Here is an 18,586-nt window from a genome sequence, read left to right as displayed (position 1 = left end):
GGATGTATTTGTTGTATTTAATTAGCTTGGAATAATTTTTTTTTTTATTTCGTTGAAAAAATTCTTGGGAGATAGCATATGTGTGTTATTGTCATTATAGTAACATTGTTAACCTTATTTTGATTGAAAATTTTCTGATTATTAATTTACTTTTTTTTACTGGGGAAATTGTTTTTTAGAACTTAAGTAGCCTGTGTGAAAGTTATTACAAGAAACTGTCAACCTATGTTTGTTTCAACAATAAATCTAGACACCTTCATTTAAGCATTTTTCTATTCCTTTTTTTATTCTGATTTATCAAGCTTTTTGTCTTCTTTTTGTTAACAAGAATTTTAGATATAACATGGCTATATCATCGATGGCAAGCTTTAGCATTCTGAATCTTGTTTGTTTAAAGTCTTTTATAGAACATAACCAATTTGGATGCATTTTTGTCATGAGGGCATGTTGTTAATTTTTCTTTTGGTTCTCCTTGTTCACCGTAAATATGGAATCCATTGTTCAAGGGTGAGGTGGCTATTGCTAAGCAATTACACTTGGAATGATTTGATCTACCTTTCGAAAGTAATGATGTGAAAAATGTAAGGGGCATTTACATACATAGCACACAATTCTTATGTATTTACATATCTCACACCTAAATAAGTGAGTTTTGCTTCTGACATTACTGATTGTTGCATGTATAATTGTGAACTGTAGTATTCTAATGCCAGTTATTGTGATCTCTCAAGAGATTTTTTTTTTTTTTTTGATACCTACAATCCTGTCCTACATGCCAATTCAGAACTTTTTTTAAGAACTTTTCTGTGAGTTGCATTCTTTATTTTCAAAGTTTTGAAAATTTTTGATATGGTTAATTATTTTCCATATTCAGGAAGTCTCATTATTTCAAGCCTGAAACAAATAATTAAAAATGAAGGTTTTAGAGGATTGTATCATGGACTTTCACCAACTATTTTGGCATTACTTCCAAACTGGGCTGTGAGTATTTTCCTTCTTAATTTCAATTACTTATGCGGTGTTCTATAAGTAACTTTTTATGAGTTATTAATAAAGTAGTCTCTTAGGCCCAATTGGATGATTTCTAAGATGGATTTCTTGATGAAATTTGGAAGAAATTGAAAACTGAGATTATTCTGCATTAGGATTTCTCTGAAAATTTGTTTGTTTAATGTACTTACTATCACTATCATCATTATTCTTATTACAATTGTTTGGAATTGACTTTGTGAATCCTCATTTTCAATTTCTCAAAGTATTTGCCACTATTCTCATAAAATTGTCGTATTTTGGTCATTACTTACACTGGAAGTTCTGAGCCAACTTATGAATAAATTTTACTTTTTGCAATGGTAATATATTGCCTGTTTGAAAGTTGAAAACACAAATTCATTGGTTGCTACAACATTTTTATAACTTCTTAAATGCTAAGGCTGAGCTTTCATTTTACAAAATGCTTATAATTGACAATAGTTTGATAATTATAATGGGAATATGTAGTTTATATGCTTTTAAAATAAGAAATTTTAACAATTGTCTCATAGACTGACCACATTTGTGCTTTTCCATGATAAAAGGATGTGAATTGCCCAAAATTGTATTTTCTGAGGGTAAAAAATCCAAATTAATAAGCCTTCTCTCCTCTCCTATTGGATTTAATAAAGCCTATATTAACAGTTTAAACAAACCTACTTTGGACTTCCGGCCATGTTTTAATTGTAAAAATGGTAAATGGGGGTGCAGCAATCACCAACAATTTGAGTTGGACTGATCTATTTACCTGTTTGTTTATTTGCCATCAAATTTATTTCCAAATTTCTTTTTCACAACTTATACTGCATAGAGATGATTTGCAACGCCGATATTTCATTTTGCAGGTATACTTTACTGTTTACGATAAGCTAAAGGATGTTCTTCAATCACATGGTTATTTTTTTTATTCTCTTTGGCATCTATTTTTTTTAGGAAATTTGCATGCGTAGCACACAATTCTTATGTATTTACATATTTCACACCTAAACTTTCATATTTAGATACATAGCATTTTGGTGCTTTAAATCTATGCATGAAAAGGTGTATTTTACTTGTAAAATGCGGCTGCTTTAAATCTATGCATGAAAAGGTGTATTTTACTCGTAAAATGCGGCAGCAGTGCTATTTTTGACGTGATGCTAAAGATTTGAGTGCTATGTGTGTAAATATGAAATCTTTGGTGTGAGATATGCAAATATGTAAGAATTGTGTGCTATGTATTTAAATGCTCCTTTTTTCTATTTAATACTCACTCAGAGAAAAAATGTAATTTTTGAAGCTGTTTTCTTTAATTAAGATGCATTATGGTATTACAAGGTAATATGGTTAGTTAAAGATAACCTTATTCCTTGGCACAGCTAATTCGACTAACCAACTTTCCATTGGTGCCAACATTGTTGCTGCCAGTGGGGCAGGAGCCGCAACGGCTATTGCAACCAATCCCTTATGGGTTGTAAAGACCAGACTTCAAGTATGTTTTCGTCAAATTTTTAATATTTTGAATATGTTTTTTGGCTTATTGAGTTTTTATTTGATGGGCATTCTATTCTTTGTATTAGACTGCTATTTAAACATGTTATTTGGCTTATTCTTTCTGATAAATAGCTTATAGTTGAATAATTTGCATGTAGTTTTTTTAGTTTCTAAGCAATAACTTAGGGGCTTATTGGGATTACCTTTATTTTTTGTCTTTCATTTTAATTTTTATTTTGTTTTGTTTAGGTATTGATCTTAAATAAAATATGCTTGTTACAATGAATGTCTTTAAAAAGACATAGCACATAAGAGCAATTTTGAGAATTTTTAAAATTATGTTTATTTATTTTTTAAAACAGAAAAAAAAACATACAAAAATTTCTTTTAAAACAAAAGAAAAAAATACAAAAAAAAACATAAAATAAAATTGATGCCAAACTGCCCCTTAGGGTGCAAAACAAATAAAGAATTTGTGACAAGTTCTTTTTCTTATTTTTTGTCAGCAATTTGGAAGCTTGTCAAATTGTAATTTGAGAAATCGTTACTTTTGCTAGTTTATCATTAATTAAAATTGATTTATTTTAATATAAGCATATGCTTTCTGGTTATTTTTTTCATGTTTCAATAATAATTGCATACGCCCTATGTTGTGAAATAAAATATAGCATTAAAGTCTTATTTTATAGAAGCTTGTGTTGGCATAGGATCAAAATCATTTTCCATAGAATCTTGTTGTGCCTTGGAAATCTTTTCAAATTATATATTTATTTATTTATTTATTTATTAGAATGTTTTAGCCTGTGTTGGAACCATTAAACTAGTAGATGGATTCCCATTTACCCTCACTCACTCAGAAGTCCACATTGGCTCTTACTCTTCATTGAGAAAATGATAATATTGCTTATTTAGTTATTTAGTGTATTTGCATTTTGTTATCAATTATTTTTTAATCTTTAATTTAGTCCCTCAACTTATCTAAAGTTTTAAGGGATCAAATGTGTTAGAATGAAGATCACAAGACAAAATTGAAGGACAATACAAGTTTGTGGTCAAAATAAACACACTTTAAATATTCTAGAGACCAATTAGGTCATTTTTTCACTCTTGCTCTAATGAAAGCTTTAAAACACCATCAACTATAATGACGATAATCTGTCAATTATCATCACTAATACAATCATGTTATACTTATAATTAAGCTGATGTCATGACTTGATTAGTTCTATTTTTTCTGGTTTTTTTTACATGGGACTTTAATTTATTTTAATTTTACATAATGTCATTTTATTAGGATAGTTTAGTTCTATCTCATGAAATTATAGTAAGAATTATTACTTCTTCTTGGGAATTTCTTAAAATTTCAAACTTTTGGATAACTATGACTTATTGTGTAATAGCCTGAACTCTCGCCCATTGAGATATTGTCTGCTTTGACCTAATAGGCTTACGATTTTGTCTCATTTATGCAACTTTCCTAGAGGTCACTTATCCCAATAGTGCTCTCACAAGAGCACTCTTAAGTTTGGAGTTTCTAATGAAATTTCAATTGTTATACTAAAAAGCACCTCGATGTTTCAGGGTTCAGCTTCATTTTATTTGAGGAGTTTCATAATTTTTCCCGCATAAGTAACTAATGTTATCGTCAATGCTCTTAACCCAGAATCACAAACTAAGCAGATAACATTCTAGAGGTGACCCTTATAAATTCAAGAGGTGGCTTACACCATGTAGTGCTTTATCGCATCTTGGGCTCAAGAGGTGACACTCAACATAACACTTTGATATATATGACCTTTGGTTCTCATCTTTAGGATGTTGTATTGCTCTATCACAATTTGTAACAAATCAAACTGTCACCCATCAAGTTATTATCTACTTTGGCTTAATGGTCTCACAGTCTCGTCCCATTGGTGCAATTGGCCGATACCAAAGTCAAACCAAATAACAATAAGCAAACAATTATTATTACTGAAAAAGCTAATAGACAGTTAAAACCAACACTCAATAATAGAAAATAGCAACAAACATGATATGAACTGCAACTAAAGTGTACCGACAATAGTGGTGGCCATTGGGGGTCCGGGAAGGTGAAGGCAATGTGGGGAGGTGGAGTATGTGGGCAGTGTAGTAGGGAAGCAGGGGTATTCGCTGCTTGAGGTGACAACAAGTGGATAGGTGGTCTGGGCAGCGGAGAAACAACGATTTGAAGCATGTTGGGTGGCTAGAACATTAGTTTGGGTGTGGGGTGGTGGTTCTGGTTGGGTAGGATAGCAGATATGTGGTAGGGAGGTGGTGTGGGAGGCCTGGGACAACAACTAGGTGGCAGGGAAGTGGTTAAGGATTGCTGGATTAGCAGCAAAACAGCCAGAAACGGTCTCTTGTTGGGGACTACGAGACAACAAAATAAGGAATGACGAAAACAGCGGAGGGAAATATGAGGGACTACGAGACAACAAAAGAGGGGTTGTTTTGGGGCTGAGGCAGCCAGAAAGATGGCTGGACAGCAAGGAACTACCAGAAGAACAACAAAAGGTCTTTTGTTGGGGTGGATGCAATGAGTACGAATGCCTGCTAATGAAGGTGGAGGGATGCAGAGGAATTAGGGAAGGATAAAATCCATCGAGAACGAGATATAGCTGGAACACCACTCACTCTTGAATGACAATTACTACCTCGAAATAAGATAAAGTTGGAGCACTACTTGCCCTTAGATATAACCCTAGAAGGGAAAATAGGGGACGTTGGTGGTTGTCTTGACAGTAACACAATCCAAAAATGAAAATTTTAAACAATGGAAACACGTATAGATAATTAGGTTTGGGTCTCTCTGTGGAAAGGAGGTGTCAATCCCTCATGTAAGAGCCATTGGACTAGCCCAATCTTGGATTGACTCGGTCAAGTCATTCCAAAATGCGGAAGATCTCCTTCACTCATGATTCTCGTGTTTAGATGTGTGCTCCTGCATCATTCTTCCGCTTTCGCATTTCTGACTTCTTACGCCGAGGCTCCCATCTCAATCTCATGGGGTTGGGGGAGCTTCGACCCAATTTGTCAAATCTCATGACTTTTCATGATATCTTTTCAGGATAGGATGTCAGGTCAGCCACGTTGAAGGTGGTGGAGCTACTATAACTTTCTGGTAAGTCACTTCTACAAGTGTTGTTATTTCAAAGCATATCTTGATAAATAAGTATCTATCTTCTTCTGACACGACTTGAGCTAGAGCTGCATATAAGCATAGCTTTCTACAATGTAACTCTTGAGGCTTTAAATCTGTAGTTTGTCTCTTCCGCTCTTCGTGCTCGGCAGGGTGCATCTGATAAACAAATTCGTCTGAAAGGACTAACTCTGAACTGAAATTTGTGGCAAGTTAGACCACACTGAAGTGTAACCACTCAAGAGAATTCATTCTTCTCTGAAAAAACTTAAATCTCAGTATAGGATGTTCTTTTCCTAAAGCTTTTAAGGAGATTTGCTATGTTGTGGTTTATCAATTCTTTATGATCAGCTATTGATGGGTGCACTATTGAACTGATTTTAATACTCAAATGACTCAATTTAGTCTTCTAGAAGTGGCATAAAGGAGTCTCATCTCTGACATATTGAACCTTCCTTAATAGTGGCAACTCAGGAGGTGAATTATATCTAAAAAGTCTGAGTTCTCTTATATGAGGTTGTCGTGTGTCTGGCATCTACTCCTCAAACTTAGGTGCGTTTTGGGCCATCAATGCTAATTATGTTGGAGTTTCTCTTATGGGCTCATCTTGAACTACATGTTTTTCTCCCTCATCAATTGGAATCTGGTATCCTTTTGTGTCCTCACCTTTTTTAGTGTCCTCATTTTTTTCAGTGTCCTCACCTTCTACAATGTTACTCATTTTTTTACTAGCTCCCTGCTAGATAGTACCCTTATTTGGGCAATCTGTTGCACTTTGCCTAAAACTGTGGCATTTGACATATTTACGAACGCTAGTTGGCTTCACCTATTCTCCACTCTGAAATGGCAAAATGGTTGTTGTCGGGGCAACTGCAGCAAGGAGGAATGTGTGGTAATGAAATGGGAGATATGAGAAGTTGGGAATGATAAATATACCCACAGGAATGAGATGCAGTTGGAGCACCACTCTATCTTTAGAAGACCATCACTAGCTCAAACGGGATACAGCTAGAGCACCACTTGTCATTGGATACAACCTCTAGAAGAGAAAACAGGGGATATCAACAGCTGTCCTGACAGCAACACAATTCAAAATCAAAAAACTAAAATAAAGGAAACACATATATAAGCCCTAGATAATTAGGATTTGGTCCCTCTGTGGAAAGGAGGCGTCAATCTCTCGTGGAATAGCCAGTCAGCTCTCCTAAGCTAGACATGCTCAGTGCAATCGTTATGGAATGTGGAAGATCTCCCACGCTAGTGAAATCCCGTATCCAGACGCTCATTTCTACGTCATTCCTCTGCTCCCTTCGTGACTTCTTGCAGTTTGGCTCCCACTTCCTTGGTTCTATTGCATGTAATTCACATAAGTGCACACGTCGATCAAGTAATACAAGATTTTGAGTTCAAGTGTCGATCCCATGAGGAACAATATCAATTCTTGTATTAAAGTACAAACCTAATGAGCTTTCAATTTTATTCAGCTTTTGCAAGATCTGATAGAAAATAAAGTTTATGAATAAAAAAGAAAAAAAAATTTAGATTTATTTTGATAGATAATTTCTTTGAATTAGTTGGTTACTTTGGTTCCAAATCATCCAAAATGTTTAAAGCTTGTGTTGACAATCAATGACTAAATACTCTTTAATCTCTATCGAGACATAGGGCCCTTTTGACGTAGCTTATTTGTTGCAGTGTGTTTTGAAAAAAGCTGACAGAGGCATTTGGTTTCGGCATTGCTGTTGCATTTCGCGATTATTCGTTAATTTTTTTTATTAAACACGACAGCGGGTTTGATACCGTGGCCCGCGTAAGGAAAAAATTTTCTATGCGGTTGCCTTCTTCCCGTGCCCTCATCACGTGCCTCTTTCGATCGATCCCCCGTCTCCTCTGCCTTAGATCCAACATTTGATCGGTCTCGCTCCTCTCCCTCCCACAAGTCGACGAGCATCGCGAGCGCAACATCCCTTCTCTATTTCTCTACTTCAGGCGTCAACAAGGCTGATCGAGCATCTTGAGCGCAGCATCTGCTTCTAAATTTTGAGCCTCAACAAGCCCAATCAAGCATTTTGAGCACAGCATCGAGTGCCAAAGTCTTGTCCATGCTTCTCCTTCATCTCTGTCGAGCGTGGATGTCCCGTCATAGCACATCGAGTGTCAAAGTCCCATAGCATTTTTGTTCCCTCGCTTCGTCTTTGTCTACAGTGAATCAGTGATCGTAGATGTCCCGTTTGTACATCTAATTCCTCTTATATGTCACAACTTGCAAATACTTTTTTTTTAATAGCAACAATAAACATTTAAAAATTGCATGGTATGGATGTAAATGATTCTTTAATAGTAAACATAAGAATTGTAAGGAATGCCTTTTTTTCTTTTACAAGTGCAATAACCATAAAGTGTAACCCTCCTCATTATGTAAATTAATCATTAATGATTAGATTATGGTTTGTCAAATGTTATATTTATGAATTATGTTTAATTTTATGAGTTCCTTTTTTTTTGTTTTTAAACTTATGCCTTGATCCGTCTCGAGACCTAACTCTACCATCGCAAAAGAAAAATACGTCAATTTCCCAATTTCTCCATTTAAAACATTGGCAATAACTTTATTTATGTCAAATATAACATGACACCATACAAAATAAAATATTGAGCCAATATTGGCCAATTCTTGAAAATTAAAGAAAATAAATAAATAGAAAATTATGTATAAACTTTAAAATAACCTATCAAATATTTTGCTATAAAAGTTTTGTTGCAAACAACATTGCTGCATAGGGATATAATGGTTATTTTTTCAGAAACAGTTGTAAAACAGTTGTTTTCCAACAACACAAACCAAACAGCGACTCAACTTATCCGGACAAGCTACTGCTCAGCAACTTATTTGGATCAGTTGTTTATCAGCAGTTTATTAATAAGTTGCAGCTGCCCAAAACAGACACTTAAGGATCATTGAAGTTTCATATCACTTAAACCCTACAAAAACTCCAAGGATTTTATTTTTTTCTCGAATGATTACAATTCTTTAATAGCAATATGCATACTCTACCGTTCCACTAGTTTTATCACTCGAACAATGTCAATTCTTGTGTTAAAGTACTAGCCTATTGAGCTTTCAGTTTTATCTAAATATTGCAAGATTCGATAGAAAATAAATTTTTTGAATGAAAAAGAAACAATTTTTTCTCGAATGATTACAATTCTTTAATAGCAATATGCATACTCTACCATCAAAAGATCTTGATCACTCGAACAATGTCAATTCTTGTGTTAAAGTACTAGCCTATTGAGCTTTCAGTTTTATCTAAATATTGCAAGATTCGATAGAAAAAAAAAACAATTTTTTGAATGAAAAAAAAAAGAATTTTTTTTTGTTTTATTTTTTATAGAAAACCTCTTTGAATTAGTGGGTTACCTAGGTTTCAAATCATCCAAAGTGTTTAAAGCTTGTGTTGACAATCAACGACTAAATACTCTTTATTCTCCGTCGAGACTTGAGGATCATTGAGGTTTCATATCATAGTTTGGTTTGCTTAAACACTACAAAAACTCGCAGGATTTTGTTTTTTTCTCCAATAATTGCAATTCTTTAATAGCAATATGCCTACCCAACCATTCGACTAGTTTTTCATCAAAAGATCTTGATCACTGTGTTTTTAAAATACAAGTAGCCAAATTTGTAAGTAAATTAGGTTCAAAGTATCAACACATTAACTTAAATCAAATAATCTCAAAAATGCCAACTTTGATTTATTGAAAACCACAGGCATAGCACTAACTTGTAAAATTCAGAGTTTAGTTACACTACATTCTCACAAACATTAAGGAATTTCAAAACTTAAACATAATATAGTGAAGTTTGAAAAGTAAAGCATCTCAAATTTTTTTTGCTAAAGATCTACTTGCTCCGTTGAAATTATTCTCACTCTCACTCACAAAGCCCTTCACTAATTCACTCCTCTTACTCACACACATTCTACACTCCACTCCCTATGAAAAGTCTCCTTGCTCTGTTCAGACCCCTCCTATTTATGATTCCCCCCCCCCCCCCCCCCCCCCCCCCCACCTCCACATCAAAGTAACATGGAAACAGTCTACGGTTGGGCGTTGCGACTCTACCATGTAGCGCCATGGCATCGCAATTAGGGTTGTCAAAAAAGTTCGTTGTTCGCGAACAGCTCGTGTTTGACTATTTCGTTAAGTAAACAAGTGAACACGAACAGCTCTTTGTTCGCTCGTGTTCGGCTCGTTTTAGCTCGAAATAAAAAAATTATATAATTATTTATATAATAATATATTACATATATATATTTATATTTATATCTAAGTTTAAATTGTAACACCTCGTGTGGTAATTTGGTTAGTGCATTCTTTTGCATACATTTGGTCTAGGTTCGAATCCAACACTTTACATCTATTTTTTTTCAATATAATTTTAACGAGCCAATTTCGAGGAGCCAATTTCGAACACGAGCTGAACACAAACACAAATATTTAAATCGAGTTGAACACGAACACACTGTTCACGATCCGATTTCGAACACGAGCAGTTTCGAACGAGCCGAACAAGAGCCAAGTCTGGCTTGTTTACAGCCCTAATCGCAATATAGTGTCGGCATGTTGAATCATAGTGCTGAGATACTTGAATCTTCTGTTGTTGTGCTAAGCCCTTGGTTTGTTGGCTCTACATTCTAAAAATTTTGGCATTGTGATGTTGTAGATATAATGTTGAGGCGTTGATAGAATGTGTTAGGATGTTGAAAGTTAATGTTGGGGCGCCAAGCTCTTTTGTTGAAGGGTTATTTTTCCCCGCCTGCTGTCATAACTCTTCCTCCATAGTGTTACAACAATATAACCACAACGCTGATGTGGCTTGAATTTAGAATTGCGACATTGCTTAATCTTTTCAATTTGTTTCAAGTTTCTTTATTTTTTTATATAACTGTCACAAAACATCACAAATACCACAAAAAAGTATGAATTAGTAAAAAATACACAAAAATTATAGATAATTTAATACATTTTTGAACACATAATAGTAACTTCCCAAATCACAAGATGGCACACATCCCAATAATGCTCCCGTTGGAGCACACTTAACTTTGAAGTTTCTAATAAAATTCTAATCATGATACCAAAAGGCGCCTCAATGTTTAAGAGTTCCACTTTTTTCCCTTCATTCTACTTAAGAAGTTTTATAATCTCCCCTGCTTATGTAATTAATGTCCTTGTCAGTGCTCTTAACCCAGAAGTATCTACTTAGTATATATAATTTTAGAAATGGCCCCTACAAATTCAAGAGGTGGCTCCCAATATAAAACAGTCTATCCCATCTAAAGTTCAAGAAGTGGCTCTCATGGCATATTATTTTGTTATGTATGATATTTAGTTCCCATTTTCAGGTTGGTGTAATGCTCTGATACCATTTGTAACTGCTTGAACTCTCACCCGAGATATTTTCCACTTTGGCCTCATGTATTTGTCCCATTTGTGTAATTTCTTAGAAGATAACCCATCCCAGGTGTGCTCCTGCATGCGCATGCTTAACTCTGCAATTTTTGGTGAAATTTCAGCCGTTGCACCAAAAGTCGTCATGATGTTTAAAAGTTTTGCTTTATTTTTTGAAAGGGGTTTCACATGCTTATAAGATTGGAGTTTCTCAAGGGTTCTTTTTACCCTTTTTAAGATTGGAGTTTCACAAGGTCTTTAAAGATGATATATTATCATTAAATGAAGATTATGTGTTTTCATGACCATGCATGTTGCTTTACTTCATTGTCTTTTCTCTATTCGTCATTTTCCTTGATTATTCTTTCTTACCTAAGTAAAAATAATTAGTAGTTCCGACCTCTCACCACTGATTCTTTCTCATGTATTCTCTTTCTTTCCTTGTTAGTCTCTCTTTAATTATAAAAAAAAGAAAAAATTCCTTTTTATCCGCTCTCTATTATTCAATTTTGTTCTCTTATATTTCTCTATTCGATTCTTCATTTTCCTTGATTATTCTTTCTTACCCAAGCAAAAATAATTCTCAGTTCCGTTCTCTCAACACTGATTCTCTCTCCAGCATTCTGTTTCTTTCTTAGTTTCTCTTTAATAAAAATGCATTCCTTTTTATCTTCTATCTTTTTTTCAATTATATTCTCTTATATATCTCTAATTAGGTAGCTAATAACGATAATAGTACGATCTTCTAATCAGGCAAAAGGAGCAGCCAGTGATTTACTCAGCATCAAAACCGTGCAACCCAAACCTCGATCATCAATCAATTGAGACAGCACTTTACCAAACAATTTCAGCCGCAATACTTCTATACATCCTCAATATTGACACCCGCACCAAAATTCTGAATACTCTTGAACATAGGTTGCAATCCACTCATTAGTCTTGTGTCAGTCAACTCAAGAATGAGTTGCAGAACATCTCCCTGAAAAATCAATCAATGACACACCCTTTAGGAAGGCAAAACCCCAATCGACATATTAGATAACTTGCGTAGTCCATCACCATATTTTGGCAGAGAATGTTATAGCTTGCTACAGGACCTCCTTACCAAGTCACCATATCTGCAAGGGAATTCTACCCATACCCTACAATAATCGTACTTTTCCAACACTCCTACATGTACTGCACGTTACCCAGAGCTTACGATTTATTAAACTTGAACATTTAACTTTTGATGATAATTGCTCCATTTCCTATATCTCGTCTGTCTTCTCCATCAAGGATTTGAATAAATTCAATTCTTCTATGGGGACCCAAGTGTAATGGCTTCTTCAACCTTTATACCTGCCTGCTTCATGACGCCTGCTGTTTGGTTGTGCCACCACAAATCTTTGGTACAACTGTTCTGGTCATCTCCAAATTTCTGCATTCTAATCTGTTTAAACACCTCAATTTTCTGCTTATCCCACCTGCTTTAACTTCTTGCACTGCTTCAAACTCTACTAGATGTCATCGGCTTCCTTTTCCAAGTTCGCTCGACCAATATAAACCTTTAGAGTTAATACACTCCTATATATGGGCTCCATTCCTGGCCACTGCTGTACTCTTGTACAAATATTATTTCTTTTTATTGGTGCATTTTCTTATTTGTTGAATGTATCAAATTTTTAACAAATCTGAAGTGATGCAAAAATTTCTTCTCTTCAAAGTAATGGTAAAAGAACAATTTAATAATATAATTAATTTTTTTCATTCTAACTGAGGTGGCAAATGTAATAACCACTCCCTCAATAGTTATCTCCAAAATCCTAGCATCATTCACCAATTCAGTTGCCCGTACACAATATAAAAAAGTGATCTTGTCGAACGGGAACACCAACATCTAATTGAATCCACTCGAACCCTGCTCCATGAAGCTCACCTACCATTCAAACTATAGGTTGATGCTCTCTTTACAACCACATTCTCAGTAGCTAATTACCCTTCTTTGTCGCTTCCACGAATCTCTCTACTAGCTACTGTCTCCATGACCTCCAAACTCGAACCATTTCTGCATCTTTGGATGTTTATACTTTCTTTGGCTTCAACCTCAATCCAGCCACAAACATACTCCCCGCTCCGATGAGTTTAATTGGCTACTCAGTTGCCTACAAAAGTTTTTAATGCCTAAGCCCAATCACCGGCATGAAAATAATCTCTCATCACTTCGTCTTTGATGAGTCCACTTTTTCCTACATTGAACTCCAAAACCTCTCACCAGTCTCACAGCCACCCTTACTTTCACAACCTACTTACCTAACTTCTTACCTCCCACTAACAATACTCTGCTCCCTCCCCAGTTGACCCTCCCAAATTCTCCATGAAACCCACAACCCACTCCCACTAACACTCCATCCACCTTCAGTGCCTCACATTCACTGGAAAACATCCCCCCTTCAGTTGAATAACAATTTCCACTCCACCCAAACCTCTCCGGATTTTAACTTGATTCAAGATAGGATCACTATAGCCAAATTCCATTCTAAAGCTCCTCCATGATGACAACAGCTGCATTATCCCCAACACCTACAATCAAACTTATGGTCAAATTCACTAGCAGCAAGCTATGTCCATAGAAGTCTAAACCTTACCAAACACCCTCCTGCTCCCCCTACCCTTAGCAATGCGACACATCGTTTTAGGCTACTGATACATTTATTGCAAATTGACAACCGACTATCAGCCACTAATCTCTTAGTGCATCAAAAAGCAACCAAAAATGCAAGATCATCCATTGAAGCGGAATATAGAGCACCTGCCCCTGCTGCAACAAATATTTTCCAGCTTCACTGTCTATGAAATGGCTTCCTGATTCCCTCTCCCCAACCTAGACCTGTTTATTGCTACAAAATCTCTCCCTTGGCCATCGCCTGCAACTCAATTTTTCATGCTTGAACAAAACATATCAAAATCAACTATCATTTCATTTGCGAGCACTTATCATCTAAAGAATTGCAAATTGACAACCGACTATTAGCCACTAATCTCGTGGTGCATCAAAAAGCAACTAACAATTGCAAGATCATCCATTGAAGCGGAATATAGGGCACTTGCCCCTGCTTCAACAAATATTTTCTCTCCCCAACCTAGACCTCTTTATTGCTACAAAATCTCTCCCTTGGCCATCGCCTGCAACTCAATTTTTCATGCTTGAACAAAGCACATCGAAATCGACTACCATTTCATTCGCAAGCACTTGCCATCTAAAGAATTACAAATCCTATACATGCAGACATGCTAACAAAATAACTTTGCATCCTCTGTTGTGTTCTCTCTTCATTATATATGTTAACTGTAGTAAATCAAATGTATGAATTATAAGGGTATAAGTACCGCTACATGCTGTCTTTATTCCTTTCTGTGCCTTTGCCTGCTCTTCCTGTTTTACTCTTAGCCGCTTGCTCCTTGTTCAAAGCCAATATCTCCTCTCTCTAGAAAATTTCTCTCTCTCTCTAACAAATATTCTCTCTTTATAGCAACCTTCAATCACCTTTATCATATTTTTCTTATTCCCAACTAGGTAGTCGACATCCTTTTCTCTCTATCAAATGAAATATACACTGAACTATCCCTCATTCCTCTGTATATTTTGTAGAACAAGAATAACTTAGAGTTCTTTCTTCGTTCCTCTCTCTCTCTCTCTCCACTCTTGACCATTCTTTCTCTTAAAACCACAAACTTTCAACATCCACTCCCCCCAATTTATCTCTCTTAATTGTACAATTACCCACATTTTTATCTACATGATTCAAGCATGCCCAACCCCATCACAAAATACATTGTTTATGATACCGGAGTTAACTCAAAAATCACAATGGAAGATTACTTTACCGCTGAAATTAAAAGGGATTACAATTACAACACTTTAAAATGAGGAAAACAATGACACAACACCCAACTAGAGCGTAGGTTGGGGTGGTGGTGCTGCGGTTGGAGAGGTTGAGCCGGATGGGGGAGGAAGGTTGGCGGCTCAGTAGGGTAAGGAAGAATGAGGGATGGTTTGAGATGGCAGTTGGGGCGGTGTGGGCTGGCCGGCAGCTGGAAACTGGGAAGGTTGGTGGTTGGTTGGCCAGTGGCTGAAGGCAGGGTGGAAGGAGGTGGTAGGGTGGGAAGGCGGGGGTATGCCAGGGTGGCCAGCGGCTAGGAGCGGGAAAGGAAGGGGATGGCAAGGTGGTTGGTGATTGGAAGCAAGAAAGGAAGATGCGGGGTGGGGGGGAGTGGGGGCTGGGTGGGGCTGTGGGGGCATTTACCTTCTTACATTTGTACCAACCAAATCCTTATCACATAAAAATACCACCATTTTAACTTTGAAAAAGTGAAATGTTCCTTTTCATGTATAGGTAAAATGTTATGTATGTAATAATTGAAGTTTTGTTGTTACATATGTAAATGCATAGGAATTTAGTGGAATGTATGTAAATCTTTGATTTTTTTTTTATGCTTTAGCATAATTGTAGCACCTTCATGACTGTTTTTTATTATGATACGGCTGTTTTTCTATGATAAATAGTGGTTTATCTGATAGCTCGACAGAGCCGAACAGACATGGATTCCAGTATGTGTAAATGCATGATTGGGTGACTTAGCACTCGTTTCTTTCTTTTTTTTGTACAGACACAAGCCATGAGGCCTGGAGTGGTGCCATATCGAGGGATATTTTCTGCTTTGAAAAGGATTTCTGGTGAAGAGGGAATCAGAGGACTCTATAGGCACACAGCATTTTCTTGCTTTAAACCTAGGCTTGAAAAAGGTGTATTTCACTTTTAAAAAGTGGCATTAGTGTTATTTTTGATGTGATGTTGAAAATTTAAGTGCTATGTGTGTAAAAATGGAAGTTTAGGTCTGAGATATGTAAATACATGAGATCTGTGTGCTATGTGTGTAAATGCCCCTGTAAAATATCATCAGTCTCATTCAATGTTTGAACTAACACGCAGTCTGTGCATTGGTAAACAGTGGTCTTCTTCCTGCTTTAGCTGGGGTTAGTCATGTTGCCATCCAGTTTCCAACATATGAGAAAATCAAAGCTTACTTAGCAGAAAAAGGTCACGATTTATTTTTAGTTTTTTTCTGATTTTAAGTACTCTATTCTGTTCCATTGATTAGGCATATATTTATTTTCTTAAAGTTATTTTTTATGCTCAGATAAGACAACTGTTGATAACCTCAGTCCTGGAAATGTAGCAATTGCCTCTTCAATTTCCAAAGTAATTGCATCGACTCTAACCTATCCTCACGAGGTATATTTTTGCCTTAATTGCATAAAGCAAGACAACTTTACTTTCTCTTAATTTGCAATTTGAGCCCTTTTTAGGGGGTGGGTGGATTATCCATAATCCGCTCACCCAAAAGGCTTTATGTTCAAGACATTCTTGTCTTACCTATCCACTGAAATTGTCCGCCCCCTTATGTTTATAGGAGACTTATTGCTTCTTGGCTTTTGGAGATGTTAATGTCTGTTATAAAGGCTTTTTATGGCATTAGCTTATTATGGATAAATTTTTACACATCAAGTGCGTGTATAGAAGAGTTAAAAGATTAACGAAAAAGACCCTTGAAATTTGGAAATGTTGAACTTTGTAAAATTAGAGCCGTTTGGTTTAGCTTTTTAATAGTTTTGGTTTCCAGTTATTTGCCATACTTTTGGTTAGTTACCAATCTACTCTTTGGTTGAAGGTTTTATGGTGAGAAATAATTTTTCGTTATAAGATTTTTTGAGTGTGGTAGTTATAAGTAAGCGGCAATTCAATTTTTTCATAATTATAAGCTCCAACTATTTCTGGAAGTAGTTGTAGAACTGTTACTAGAAAACTGATATTTCAGAAGCTTTTGTGCTTATTATAATTTTTTGGAAGATTTGCATACATACCACTCAATTCCTATATATTTACATATGTAACACCTAAACCTTAATTTTTATCTACACACCACCTTACCTATGCATCAAAACGGTGTATTTCACTTTTAAAGCTAAAATGGTGGTATTATGATGTAAAAGATTTATAAATGTAAAAAGTCAAGTTTATATGTTAGATATATAATACATAGGAATTGGGTGGTACGGCATGTAAATGCCTTTAATTGTTTTTTGAAAATGTCTGTCTTAGTAGATCTAGCTTTACAAATTTATATTTTACCATAAAAATTTCTAGAAAACAGTTAATAATCTTTATCTACATAAATTCATGACACTTTATAGAACATAAATCCATGAAAAAACTGCCTCAAACAAATTCACAACTTGTAGAACCATATAAAAACACAATTTGCAGCTTTCCCACCCAATGGAAATATTTGTTCACCTTCTAAAACTACGCACCTCAGGTCGTCCGATCGAGGCTTCAAGAACAGGGCCAAGCTCGGCGAACTCCAAAGCCGTACGACGGCGTAATTGACTGCACAAGAAAAGTCTTCCACAATGAAGGCATTGCCGGTTTCTACCGTGGATGTGCCACCAATCTCCTAAGGACCACCCCTGCTGCTGTCATCACCTTCACCAGCTATGAGATGATTCATAGATTTCTGCATCAGGTTAGCAGCCATAATTGGAGCTTGGATGCAAAATCAAATACTGGAGATTAAAACATCTTGATATTTTTGGAAGGCCTGTTTTGTTCAGAGATCTCTCCAAAAGGTAACTAACAGTTTGATCTGTTCTAGTTGATTTGTGTCATTTAGTTTATTGCAAAAATGTTCTAGACTATTTATTTTTGTTATTGAAATGATATCTCTAACATTCTTTTTATGTGTCTAATAAAAAAAAAAGGTTGCATTTATAGTTGCTATACTCTATTGGTTAAATGCATAGTTGTTAGTTTAAGTTACTTGTGTTATTATGACAAAAAGATTGGAAAGATGATTTGTAATCTATGAGTAAATGAAAATTTGGTGTTCAAGTTTTTAGTTTGTAGATTAGTTTTATGATTTTTGAAAATTTGCGCTTTATGAGATTTATTTTAATGGTTGAGATATGGTGATTAGGGGTGTAAACGAGTTGAGTGGAGTTCGAGCTGTGCTCAAGTAAAGCTTGACTCATGAGAGTTATGGTTGGCTCGAGCTCATAACTTAAAGCTTGAATTTGACTCGTGGCATTAATGCCCGGCTCGAAAGTTTGTTTTTGATTTAAAAATGTAAATTAAACTTTTATGTAGTAAAAAAATATTTATTATAGGAAAATTAAGATTAATTAATGAAGTAATTAATATAATTGAGCTGAATCGACGAGCCCTGGAGTTGAGTTAGGCTAAGCTTGTGCTCGAGCTCATATAATATATAAGCTCGTTAAGGAGTCAAGTTCGAGTTGGCTTATTAAAATATTGCAAAAGATTGTTGTAGTTAACATCAAAACTCAAATGAGGAGGGTGGAACCCAAATATAATTGTAAGCATGAGTTTATTTACCTTAATTTTATTTAAAAGAATTCCTGTTCTA

General features: G+C 35.5%; 1 protein-coding gene across 1 annotated transcript in view; it reads left to right on the top strand.

The window, feature by feature from the left end:
- LOC110026274 (nicotinamide adenine dinucleotide transporter 2, mitochondrial-like) overlaps positions 1–17,931 on the top strand; it is a 20,734-nt gene extending 2,803 nt beyond the window's left edge. Inside the window, exons 3-9 of the mRNA XM_020727156.1 lie at positions 875–981; positions 1,878–1,926; positions 2,391–2,503; positions 15,770–15,864; positions 16,112–16,200; positions 16,301–16,395; positions 17,480–17,931. Coding sequence (XP_020582815.1) covers positions 875–981; positions 1,878–1,926; positions 2,391–2,503; positions 15,770–15,864; positions 16,112–16,200; positions 16,301–16,395; positions 17,480–17,737 — 806 coding nt within the window. The 3' untranslated portion in view covers positions 17,738–17,931. The remainder of the gene's footprint in view (positions 1–874; positions 982–1,877; positions 1,927–2,390; positions 2,504–15,769; positions 15,865–16,111; positions 16,201–16,300; positions 16,396–17,479) is intronic.
- Positions 17,932–18,586: the final 655 nt, after the last annotated feature.

Source organism: Phalaenopsis equestris, unplaced genomic scaffold (assembly GCF_001263595.1).
Source record: "Phalaenopsis equestris unplaced genomic scaffold, ASM126359v1 Scaffold000359, whole genome shotgun sequence".
In the NCBI taxonomy this organism is placed as follows: Eukaryota; Viridiplantae; Streptophyta; class Magnoliopsida; order Asparagales; family Orchidaceae; genus Phalaenopsis; species Phalaenopsis equestris.
Note: the sequence above shows the minus strand (reverse complement) of the source record. Positions and strands in the feature narration are given on the sequence as shown.